Genomic DNA, 13,342 nt, shown 5'->3' with positions numbered 1-13,342 from the left:
AATATTATTCAACACCAATCGACACCATTATTTAAAACTTTTGCCTCGATTATTGAACAAAAATATAGGAAGTAGACCTACAAGCTGACAAGATTGGCTATTTTCATTAATATGGTGATTTCTGTATCTGTCTGTCCCTTTAATGCCCATGTATGGAGTTTCGTGTCAGGCACGGACAAAATATGGAGTCTAGGCGAGTCTATGTTGTCATATTGATGACAGCGTAGTCCATATATGGGGATTTGCCCATTATAAGGGCATAGCGGTGGGATCGGCAGTTTTGGACAACCGGATGTCCGTATATGCCTACATATGGGCATAGCGGTCGGATCGACAACCGGCGACACGTGCGGCGAGTTTGAAGTGGGTCGGCAAACGGTCCTCAAGATAGGCAACGTGAACTACAGATCTAACAGACTAGCATTTATTGTAAAGTCAGATGATGAAGCCTCTGGGAGGCCATCCTGGACAGACACTGATCGGGGGGAGGCGGGGGGGGCAGGACCCTGGTGAGACACTGTGGAGAGGGACATCACACTGGAGTGCTATGCACATGCATCCAAAAAAGGGCCTTGTTCATGCTTCCCTACCCCTCTAAAGAACCGCTGTGCAGAACTGAAGAAGTCAAGTTGAGCAGACGCATGGGGGCTTTTTTCTCCTTCTCTCTCACTAACTACACAGACTTTGGATGATAAAAGGGGTCTGGACTATTGCCTGGATTCAGCCTGACCCAGGTCAGGAGGCCAATAAAAACTGGCGAGTTTCCTTTGTGCCCCGGCAGGAAAAGGCACAACACTGCCAGCAGTGTGCAAAGACTAAAAGGGGAAACCGAGCAGAAAACCAATATATTAGGAGGCACTGAGAGTAAGGTGGACAGAAGACGGCAACTTCATCAAATTAGTTCCCACTGCGATTATATTATCTCAGATGGCTCAGATTAGCAACTCACAGACACACGGACGGAAGGACACTCACGGACGGACAGGAGCGAAGACATAAGTCTCCGGCCTTCGGGCTGCCCCACCTAGCAGAAACCATGAACAACAACACCACAGCCATCTAGGATAATCAAATAATGAGTAATATTCCTAGGTTAATAAGTGTAAAAGTTGTGTTTTTTGGTTAAAACAAAACGTTTTTTTTTGTTGTTGTCAAAAAGTTAAAGCTCTGTATTCTGATACTAATCAGTGCTATAAAGATGGGGAGTCAGCTCCGTAACGAACAAACACAATAGCAGAGATTACTGTGGGAATGTAGAACTATTTAACAATTATTTTGGCCCAAAAAAATTGTGTTCAAGTCCAAGTAAAATTCAATAAGTGAAAATTGCCAATCTACAAGCTCACGTATCACAAAACTATGCTTTTCTAAATGTGTAGATCGGCTATTTTCGTCAATTGACCCCATCCGTACCTCGAAGTATAAAAAATACACAAACACACAAACAATTCTACAGTAGCTGCTACAGACGGGGGGGGGGGGTCCTGGAGGGGCAATGTCTGTTTGGAGGTAGTCCAAAGTTGTTACCTGGCACAAAATCTTTTTAGATGGGGGTTGGCGGCCAAATTGCATATCAATTTGGGACCCCCAACATTAATGACATGACAATGACGTGAGTTTGTGAAGCACACAGCATCATCAGACCACAGGGTTATGGAAGAAGTTGTGTACATGCAGGGCTGCAGCTTGGCCCAGTATCGCCTCCAGCTGGTGTGTTGAAGCGTTGCACAGCTGGTGGACGCTGGAGAAGTGCCGGAGTAGGGCAATGGCTTTGACCTTCCCCACCCCGGGGATGTGTTGCACCAAGGCCAGCACCGTAGGGTCGAACAGTCCAGACACACTCTTCCTCCGAAACGGGTTCTCTTTACCCTCTCCATGCACCTGTGGATAATTATCACGACAATGTATATATCTGAACGCTAAATACAATGCTAAAATCCGTGGTGTAAAGTACATTTACTCAAGTACTGTGCTTAAGTATAATTTTGAGGTTATCTTTTACTTTACTGGAGTATTTCCAATTGTCTATACTTGTACTTCTACACCACTACATCTCAGAGGCAAATATTGTACTTTTAACTCCACTACAATTATTTGAAAACTTTAGTTACTAGTTACTTTGCAGGTATAAATTATTACATTATAAAACACACATTAACCACTTTAGCCCTATTTTATACCTATGCTATTTGAAAAAAGCTCACAACGCATTGCGACGTGTTGTGAGCTTGTAGATCGGCTATTTTCAAACATTTTAGTACTTCTACTTTTGATACCAATACTTTTGTACTTTTGCTCAAGTAAATTCCGTACTTTTACTTGTAACAGAGTACTTCTACATTTCAGTATTGATATTTGAGTACTTTTTCCACCACTGGCTAAAATAAACCCTAAAATAGACCCTCGGGGTCCCTTGTGGAGGGGGTCTTACAGGTCTGTAACTCTGAGAGTTGTGGGGGAGTTCTGTTTGAGAACCACTGGCTTGGAGCACCGGAATTGCTAAATCCGGCCCTGCTGCTGCAGTGTCATTTCATCCAGGTTCTGGAACACCAGATCACCAACGTTACAAGCAAGTAAAAGCAAGTAAGGCAGGAGCGGGCAGCTTTTCTTGACCTATGCGAATGGCCATACATTGGAACAATTGAAATGAAAGAACACATAGTGCTGAATTATGTTAAAGGATCTACACCATGAATTTAAAAAAAATATTTAATATTTAATATCATATTCCCTCAAACGTTTTTCAAAAGGTTTGAGCCTAAATCAAGCCTCGGATATACTGATTCCAACTAACTTCTCTCTGGCTTATAAAGCACTTTCACCTGCAATACCACATTGTCCTGATTTGCATGTGGCGCTGTTGAGCCAGTATGCATGCATGTTATCTCCTGGTTCTGAGTTGAAAAAGATAAAGGTTTTTTTTTTTTTTTTTTTTTTTTTAAGATTTTTTTTTTTCTAAGTTGGAACTGAAAAACGGGAGGGGTTGTACCGCTAGTGACGTCACTTTCGGGGCCAAATCAGTTTGGCCTGTTTTGAGACCAATTTACATAAAACCCCAGATATGCGATATGCTGTGAAAGCCTGAGTGCTCAAACTGGGGTATTTTTTGGGATAGAAGAGAGGTAGGGGAGACCAAAAACACACAAAAAAGAAGCAAAAGTTAAAATTCATGGTGTAGGCCCTTTAAAACCGCATTAATTTCACAGGCCAGAAGACATGGATCCTCGCTTAACAACACAGGAATGTTTCTGTAAAAAATGTTCTTTCTACTTTTGTAGATTTTGATACCAATTTGTAATTCCAGACTTTAACTTGTAACAGAGTATATCTACATTGCAGTTATTGATACTTTTACTCAAGCAAAAAATGTGAATACTTTTTCCACCACTGAACGAGACAACAAGTTATCTAATCTTTTTGTTTTCAGTCCAGTGTTTTTACCATTTGGGTGATGAGCTGAGAGGCCTCTGACTGGGTGGCTGCAGGCAGCAGGGTCATGCCAAGGTCAAACACCACGAACTTCTGCAGGGCAGAGAAGTACTGATCACTGAGCCTGGTCCTCTCCACCAGCACCACCTGCTGGAAGCTGCCGTTTGCCTGCGCAAAGAACAGTGGGGGTCCGTGGCCCCCCAGGGATCAATGAAGGGAAAACCGGTTAACCCATTAAGACCGGGGACGCATCTGTGTGTCATTTTTAGATTTCTTTAGCTTTTCAAAAATAGCAGATCTACAAGCTCGTAGCACGGCACCGAGTGCCGCGCTACGAGCTTGTAGATCTGCTGTTTTTGAAAAATCGTGAAAATGTGTGCACATTTTTTAATATATATATTTTTAAAGCAACATTTGTAACTCAAATCTTTGCTTCTGGGGGGATTCTACAAATGTCTTTCAAATCCTAACAGTTTTTTGAAAAAACCTTTTCTTGTCAAGGACCCCCAAAATGATATGTATTTGGCCTCTGACCCCCATCTCAAAACATGTTGTTCCAGGGATCCCCAGAAGCAAAGATTTGAGTAAAACATTTTCGCCTTAAAAATATATATATATATATTCAAAGATTTGCAAAAAAATCATGATTTAAAAAAAATAGCAGATCTACAAGCTCATAGCGCGGCACTCGGTGCCGCGCTATGAGCTTGTATATCTTCTATTTTTGAATAGCCCAAAGAAATCTTAAAATAACACAGACGCGTTCCCGGTCTTAACCCATTAACTGCCAGAGGTATTTTCATATTTTTTTAGCCAGTGCCAGAGATTTTTCATCGAAAAAAATAAAGTACTCAGGAGCCGAGATACAGAATTTTTAAGTTTTAAGTTAACATGGAAGTGGATAGGAGTCTAGATCTTCGAAAAATCATATCTCCTTGGTCTTTGGGTCAAATTGAAAAAAAAAAAAAAAATCTTTTCAGATGTCCATTTGACAGTTAATGTAACTCTATAACTGCCAAAGACGTTTATAAACGTCTTTGAGAAATTAGCTGTTGCCTGCCAAAGACGTTTAAAAACGTCATAAAAAAAAAAAAAAAAAAAAAACTTTTTTCAAAAAAAAAAAAATTCTAAAAAGATTCTCTAATTATTTAGTATTGACACCTTTTCGATATTCCAAACGAATAAGGAGATAACAATTTCCAAAGATTTGCTGCTCCATCCACTTCAATGTTAAAATTGAAACGGACAAACAATTCACAATGTTTTTTGGTTTGAAACTACTGGTTTTGAGCTATTTTCAAACATCAAACAACACATGACAACAAGGTCAAATTGACCTCGTTGACATTTGTGAAACCACACCTGAATCTCATCTGTGATTAGAAATTTTCTGGGGATCAATCATACTTGAGAAAAATATTTTGTGGCTATGCGAAAAGGTACCAAAATCGGTCAAAACCCTGGCAGAGGCTACAGACTGTTCTGAAAAAACTCTGGCAGGGTTAATGAATTAACAAGTCGTCAAATTAAATATCATGATCATGACAACACTATACTGTCGTTGTTTGGTGGAAAATGGAGGGCAATTGGGTTATTATGCAAGTCAACATGACGGCTGCTTTTCAGATTCATTTACTCACATTTCTGTAGCCCACCAATTGTTGATATTCCAATACAGAATGAACATACAAAATAAATACTGGAATCAATTTATTGGATTTAATATATTGTATTCCAATATTTAATCATATCCATTATTATCCATAGAGCTGAGGCTAGCAAAATCCGTGTCTTCTTTTAAATCACTTCTAAAAACCTACCTTTTTGTTAAGGCCTTTTCTTGGCTGTTTTGCCTTGTGCTTTCGGGTTTCATATTATCAGTTTTTAATTGTTCTTTCTTCTTTGTTAATTGTTTTAATTATGTTAACTATTGATTGTATGTGTTGCTTTTATGTATGTTGTTTTAACCTGTGTGGTTATTATGCTGCTCTTTTATATGTAAAGCACTTTGTAACCTTGTTTGGAAAACGCTATATAAATAAATTCATTATCATTGTCATTACTATAAAATTAAAAATAAACGTGCGAATGGCCGGGTGGGCCGCGAATACTTTCGATATTTTCAAGTGGGTCCTGATCCAGAAAAGGTGGGGAAACGCTGGTCTATACTCACATTTCTACAGCGAACAAGCTTTCTTCTGTAGTCGTTCCCCGCCACCATGTCGGCTTCAGACACGTACAGGATACACACTTTATTAGGCAGGTGAAAGTCCACCACGCCCAGCTCGTTCTCAAAGAGCATTTTCACACCACCTGCAACAAAATAAATCCAAGATGTAGGCTTTTATTTAAAGTTATTGAAAGTGATATTACACAAAAACAAACAGAACCTCTGTATTCTGATAATTGCTATGTATAGATTGTTACAGTAACGGGTGTCTCTTTAGCTCTAAACAGAAAATACATTTTCAGGTGGGTTACAAATTCCATCCAATGAGGACACAGGACCCCAAAAAAGGTCACTTATCAGCTTGGGTTCCAGTTCCAGTTTTGTCAGCTGGTTTCTTTGTGTCATCCCTTCCAATTACACTTCATCTTCTTTCCTGTTGCCTGTTCTCTGTCCTGATTGGATTCAATTGGTATCCCAACCTGAACAATGCATTTCATGTTTACTAAAGAGCTGATTACTATCATAATTCAGAATAATAGCGCTTAATTGTAAGTGATACTTTTTTTAACACAATATCAACGCACAATTAACAAGAGGACGTGAAGAAAATTATGATACGAATTCAAAATAGCAACTCGACACATTTTCACTCTGCATGGCTTCTCGCCCAAAATCAATAGATTTATTGTATCGATCATATAAATCCATCTCTGACAGTCTCTGTTCCAAGAGGTTGCCCTAGAATGACTGTGATCTTAATGACTGTGATCTACATGTATGTATGTATGTAAGATCACAGTCATTCTAGGGCTATATGTCCAATTAGGTAGCCTTGATTCAAGACATATGCAGTGGTGCATGGTAAATACATTTACTCAAGAACTGTACTTAACCAGTACCATTTTGATGTATTTTTTTACTTTGCTGGAGTATTTCCAATTTTCAGTACTTTTACTTCTACTCCATCTCAGAGGCAAAAACTTTTACTCCACTACTATTATTTGAAAACTTAATTACTAGTTTAAGTTACTTTATAGATATGGATTATTAAGACATACATTAACCACTTCAGCCCTATTTAAACTTTGGCTAAATATATATATATATATATATATATATATATATATACATTTTGAACTTGTGAAATGGGACATTCTGCATAATGAGTACTTTTACTTTTGGCAAGTACATTGATGCCAATACTTTTGTACTTTTACTTGAGTACATTTTGAATTCCGGACTTCTTACAATGCAGTATATTGGTATGCAGTGTATTGGTACTTTTACTTAAGTAAAGCGTTTTGAGTACTTTTACCACCACGGCAACTACAAAAAGATGTACCTTTCAAACTGCTAACAAGTGCCGAGCCTCTCCACTTCTCATTGGCAATAACATGTCCATAAGGAGGACCAGCGTTCAACAACACGGCCCCTTTACTCTCCATATATACGAGGTTATATATTATATTAGGTTGTAAAGTGGTTATATTTGGCCTTTAAATGACAGAAGACCTGCTGTTGTTGTTTTGGGTTGAGCTATGTTCCGTGAGCAGAAATAACAGCTATGTTCCGTGAGCAGAAATAAGACTTCCGGTCGACGATCTCTTCAGAATAAGAGTAACCTCTAGAGTAAAAAGAGACCATTGAGAAACGATTCATTTGCACATTAAAACTATAGATTAAGAATTTAAACGAAGCTAGACAGCACAGATTATGTTTATTTGTAATTAAAAAAGTGTTTAACTGTTTTAATAACATAAAAAATGTATCTATTCTAAATGGATAAATGCTGTTCACTGGAGTGCATAGCCTTTACAAATTGAACACTGGACAGGAGACGGTTGTTGGTGCCAGCACTTCTGAGGTACGCACGCTTTCGGGGAGACCTCCCCTACAATACCAAACTCTCCGCTAAGCAGGAGAGGTGTAGAAAAAAGTGTGGCGGACCGTCCAGTGAGGTCAGAGGTCAGAAAAGTGCAGTTTTCAGACAATAGTGGACCCTGGACAGGAGACGGTTGTTGGTGCCAGCACTTCTGAGGTACACACGCGTTCGGGGAGACCCCCCCTACAACACCACACTCTCCGCTAAGCGGGAGAGGTGTAAAAAGAAGTGTGGCGTACCGTCCAGTGAGGTCAGAGGTCAGAGAAGTGCCGTTTTCAGACAATAGTGGACACTGGACAGGAGACGGTTGTTGGTGCCAGCACTTCTGAGGTACGAACGCGTGCGTACGCGAGGACTTGGTGTCCTCAAGGACGTCAAGTTCCCCCTCATGCTGGACGCCTACGAGCTGTGCACATGCACCGCCGAGCTCCAGGAGAAGATGCTGTCCGTCAGGACGAGGGTTCAAGGAGGTCCCAGGAACAAAATATTTTGAGATGGGGGTCCGTGGCCAAATATGTCATTTTGGGTGTCCTTGACATGAAAAAGATTGAGCACCACTGATATAGAAGCATACGTTTTTTTCAGAATACTGTTGGGATTTAGGAGACATGTAGAATCGGCTTCAGGTCTTAATGGGTTAAGATGGGGGGCCAGAAACAAAAATCCTACAAACATACGTACACGGGTCCTTGAGTAGTTACAAGGTCTGTAGCCTGCCCCAGGGCATCTGATATCTGGTCTAGAGGGGCCGATTCAAAATCTCCGTCTTCATAGATGTGCAACGAACCTTTACATTTAGTTTTTTTTATAAATAAAATTACCCTTTTATTTTATTTTCTCTTTTTTTGCTGCTTTGTAACTGAGACACGGATACTTTCTCTTACCAATTTATGGTTTGAAAATGGAGAGGTGGTTTGAAGTCTTGTTCTGTCGGATCATTAAATGTGTTATACACATGGTATAATGTTTTAAGGTAGAATTAAGTAATGCTCTATAGTCTGTAAACCGGTTGTTTTGGTTGAACAAAGGGTCACCACGTTGCCCCCCCAGAACAAGACACTCGATATGCTCAACATGATCATCTGAGCAGCCAACAGCTGGATGAAGCTGAAACTGAATTTCCCTGCAGGATTAATGAAGGTCTTTTTTGTTCTTTGCCTATCTAGTCTACCAACATGTGCTTCTTTCTGTTCACTGGTACTTAACGTCTAAATGGACCCTTACAGATCTGTAACTGTGAGAGTGTACAAATGGAACCCAATGGACCCTTACGGGTCTAACTCTGAGAGATGGAATCTCATGGATGCAGTCTTGTTACACATTTTACACAAGTTTTACTAATTAATTCCATGAATTCCTTGAATTAATCACATAATTAAAAAGAAAGGATATTTACATTTGGAACCAAACTACCACCAAATTAATGAGGAATCCACACATGAGGCAAAATCATATCCAAACTAGAAAATGTGCTCCTCGGAGCACAAGTCTCCGCCAGCAGACCTGTGCTATTTTAATCAAATGAATCACTTACCCTATCTTTAACCATAGTTCTCTAGGAATGTTCTAATTCTTACTTAAAATAGAACATGTTACTATATCATCGCAATTATATTATCATAACAATAACTAATGAGATACAGTAGGGTAAAAGATATATCTTTCAGTTAAACAAAAAGTTCTTTGTTAAAAGGTGAATGTTAAAGTAATTTATGTACCCCTGAGATGAGGAACAATGTCAGAGACATTGATGTTGGTTGTCAACATGACTCTGGCCCCAACTGCTACAGACACGACCTCCCGTAAGCCTCCTGTATGCGATGGGTTGCTTGATAGTGTAACATTAACTAGTCCTGTCTTACAATCTGTGAATCAATTGCGGTGATGTTGGATATTTTTGTTGGCAACTTTATTAGCTTTTCGCCATTGTGTGAATCTGTGGCTGCATTTGTTCTGAAGACATGCAATGCGTCACTTGGGTATGAGGGATCTGTTTTAGAGACGATTCTAGTGTGTAGCAGTGCAATGTCTTCTGCACAGCATGTGTTTGTACGAACTCTCATAAGCAGTTCTGCAAAGGGTTGGTCATCTTTCTGGCGCATCGTTTCTGTTAGTTCAAATAGTTGGAAGTTTTCTTTCCACAATGAACCATGTAGTCTGACATAGGCATCAGAAGGGGTATCGAATACTTGTTTTGCCATGACTGGTGGTAGTTGGTACAGGTCACCGACTGCAAGGATACTGACATTGCCAAAACGGGACTCTGAGCTGTGTATGCCTGTGATGTCTTGAAGGCGTTTGTGAATGTGATGTAGAAGATCCACCATGGAAACTTCGTCAATGATTAGCAGTTTTAGCTTCCCCAGCCGTGAGCGCAATGTATTTAATGCGTCCTGTTGTTAAAGTTTCATTGTGTGATCTCCTGTCTAAGCTATTCATATATTTAGATTACATATTGTGATGTCACGTGAAACTGACCAATGTTAGGTGTTCTCAGAGGGACACACACACGCACGGACGGACGGACGGACGGACGGACGGGTGATTTGTACTGGAAGGTACTGTTCCAATCAAGACTGATTGATCCTGTCTTACCTCACTTCAAAAACATAAATGGTTTTTTGAAGTGACACACCTATTTATAGGATTTTATTTCGTCATGCGTCCCTCTAGCCAATCAAAAGCATTGATGTCAACATATTGACACATGTCACGTGGAGCTTGACCAATGTTAGCTTGGCTAGGAGGGAGGTGAACACACGGCGGGACGAAGCGAAAACATACTCTCCGCCTCCGGCGGAGACAATAAATACTTAATGTGGAACTATGTAAATTAATAACATGTATTTTCTTCCCATCTGTATGGTAGAATATGTTAATATAATATAACATATACAATCTGTATGGTAGAATATGTTAATACAGTATAACTTATACAATCTGTATGGTAGAGTATGTTAATACAATATAACTCATACTATCTGTATGGTAGAGTATGTTAATACAATATAACTCATACTATCTGTATGGTACGATACAATACGATAATACTTTATTGTCAGTTTGCACTGAAATTTGTCTTCGAGTATGTTAATACAATATAACTTATACAACCTGTATGGTAGAGTATGTTAATACAATATAACTTATACATGTGGGGTGGTTGTATTTGGTCTCCCTGCTCTTCTATTGAGACATTTACATCCTGTGCCTAGGTGAGACTGACACGATCCTATTTCTGTTTTGACGTGAATTTTGACCTGAAGGTCAAGATTATATGTATACCCTGAGCAGGCAGGCAGGCTCTATTAGCCCAATGGTAAAAACTCCAGAACTTGCGCGGGAGCCCGGGTTCAAGGTAGAAGAGGAAAGTTAGTTATGAGCCACTGCCGCCCCACAGCCGTAGCAAAATAAACAGCAGCTTTTACCCCAGCGCCAGACACAGCTTATTATCGACTTGAATTCTGTTTGCTGTTCCTGTCGATGATACGCATGCCTCATAGGTTTCCATTTTGAGCTGTGAAATAGATTAAATGGCATTTGATACGTCCTCCACCATTTTAAATTCAGTGTTCATGTGAGGACAGAAATAATTTTTTTTTTGTAATTGTATTTTTATTGGAAGGCAGAAAGAGAACGCTTTTGCCACATTAAGCCTGAGTTATACTCGGTTGCGTGTCACACCTGCGCGCACCTAAATGTAAATCAGGCATTTATCTGTTACAGTGCTGTATGTCTTCGGGAAGGTCAGGCACAGTGACTCATCGAGGCTACAGGCAACCTGACCTTAATGGCGGTCAGCGGGGACACTACAGCTTGGCTGAGCCCCCGTCTGAGCCGCGGGACGCCGGGGAGGAGGAGCTGACCTCCTGGTAGATGAAGGCGTAGAGGCTGACATCAGGGCGCCGGCTGAGGCAGCTCTTACACAGGGAGCTGTACCGCCCCAGGAGATCATAAACGCCCCCGACGCTGATGCACCTCTGGGTGAGGAACGAGTGCAACTTGTGGACATCTGTCATGAGTTTGCTGTCTCCAAAGGTGAAATAGGCCACATCTCGTCCTGCCTCAGCAGCTGCTAGCATCTGGAGCAGAGCTTTGAGTCGAGCGTCTCCCCCGAACGCACCGCAGCCCCAGTTCCCTGTGGCCACCGCAGAGAGATTTTCTCTTCTTTCCCGGGGGCGAGCGAAGCCACAGTAGGCCTTATTCATTTCTCTGTTGATCCTGGCAGGGTGAAACTGTTCCAGAAAGCTGTGGAACAGCAGTGCATCGATGGCCACAATTTCTGTGCATTTTCTCCGCCAGTCGTCCCTTGGCGTTGTGTCGTCATGCCTGCCGGCCCATTTGTAGCTTTGTGCGTAGCCTGTGTATTTACTGTACTGCTGAGTGCCTGTGATGATGAGGCACTCGTTGTGGCCCAGGGCTTCGGTGAAGAGGCGGGAAGCGATGAGCTCCGGGTTGATCAGGAAACGGATCTCCTCCTGGACCAGCCCGGAAGCCATCACACCCCCTCCCACAAACCGGTTGGCGAAATCCACCTGGAGCATTCCGTAGCCATCGTCCTCGATGGTCCCTTCACACGTAATGTGCAGCTTTGTGAGCCGAGACTGTGACCTTTTCCAGTTAGGAGGTCTATCCAAACATTTTCTTGTGAATGTTACAAGACCAGTAGGCTTTTGCTCAGTGATACTTTTGAAATAGCACATCAGGGTTTTGAGTTTCTCAATCTTCTTTGGAGAAGCCGTCTTTGGAGAGGCCTCGAACAACCTGGAGAAGTTGATGTCTGGGTAGTTGGCGTACTCAGACTTCCTGGAGTTGCGTCTGGGGAAGGTGCAGAAGAAGGCGTTGGCCAGCAGACACCCCACCTGCTCCTGAGACATGGTGATGGAGTGGCTCAACCCTTCTTTAAGGAGAGGTATCGGCTTGGTACAAAGCTCAGAGGCTCTCAGTGCTAATTGCACCACGTCTGGCAGCATCGAACCCAGCAGATGTTCTGCAGCATCAGGCTCCAGGACCTTATTGCAGTACAAATGCAATGCTGTGAAGTCCCACTTCTTGGCATGTGCAGCATTGTATTTCAATATTGAGTTATTCACATATTGTGAGCTTGTAAATTCCTCTGTCAAAGTTTCCTGGATCAGTTCCCATCTGCTCTGACTTTGCAGGTCTCTTGTTTCCTCATTTAACACTGCAAACAAGTTCATGAGTGAACAGGGCATCTTCACATGAACGTCATCCCAGGCATCCTGGAATATGCTGGGATATGGAACTGGAAGTTTGCCATTTTGAAGAAGGTCTGTCCTTATCATGACTGTGTGCTGGCCAGGAGAGTCCCGCAACCGAGGTAGGGGTTGGCCACACTCCGGCATTCTTCTAAGCTCACTGACGGGGGTTCCCAGCCATGTGGCATTTGGCCGGTCATCAGAGTCAGGAGGACTTCCCACGCCTCCACCACCTCCTCGTTGCTCTGGAGAGTCCTCTCGACCGCCGCGTCTGCCAGCAGTCATCATCTCTGCAAATCTTAACCCTTTGAGTGCTATTGCTGTATGTTATCTGTAACACTGATAATCGGCTGATTGTTTAGAACCGGGCTCAAGAGCCACTGAGAGGCCTAGCTGGTTTGTACGGCCAGCCAGCCGTTCGAGCGTCGCTGAGTGCACTGGGTTGTCTGACGATCTAATCCTGCTTGGGCCAATGTTGGTCACTCTGGAAGGGTTAAGACTGAGTCTAGTGCCGATGATGAGAGTATTATTACTGGTTTCTCCTCGATGCTTCTCTCTCTGTAGGTAGCAAAGTATCTCGGAATCTCTTTGGGACATGCCCTTCCGAGAGGTTTCGAGCCTCTCTTTATAATACTGGCTTGC

At 41.8% G+C, this 13,342-nt stretch overlaps 2 protein-coding genes across 2 annotated transcripts; both read right to left on the bottom strand.

The window, feature by feature from the left end:
* Positions 1-1,489: 1,489 nt before the first annotated feature.
* On the bottom strand, positions 1,490-7,129 carry faap24 (FA core complex associated protein 24). The gene is made up of 4 exons (XM_080438827.1): positions 6,942-7,129; positions 5,603-5,742; positions 3,442-3,597; positions 1,490-1,881 (listed from the first exon to the last, which is right to left on the bottom strand). The coding sequence occupies exons 1-4, from the start codon at positions 7,042-7,044 to the stop codon at positions 1,639-1,641; spliced, it is 642 nt and encodes a 213-aa protein (XP_080294953.1). The 5' UTR covers positions 7,045-7,129; the 3' UTR covers positions 1,490-1,638.
* Positions 7,130-11,212: 4,083 nt separating this feature from the next.
* Positions 11,213-12,985, bottom strand: LOC308092152 (poly(ADP-ribose) glycohydrolase-like; the record flags this gene model as incomplete). The annotated part of the gene is made up of 1 exon (XM_080438005.1): positions 11,213-12,985. The coding sequence occupies one exon, from the start codon at positions 12,983-12,985 to the stop codon at positions 11,291-11,293; it is 1,695 nt and encodes a 564-aa protein (XP_080294131.1). The 3' UTR covers positions 11,213-11,290.
* Positions 12,986-13,342: the final 357 nt, after the last annotated feature.

Source organism: Gymnoscopelus braueri (assembly GCF_963280865.1).
Source record: "Gymnoscopelus braueri genome assembly, chromosome: 9".
Classification (NCBI taxonomy): Eukaryota; Metazoa; Chordata; class Actinopteri; order Myctophiformes; family Myctophidae; genus Gymnoscopelus; species Gymnoscopelus braueri.
The sequence above is the reverse complement of the archived record's forward strand: the minus strand, read 5'-3'. Positions and strand labels throughout refer to the sequence as shown.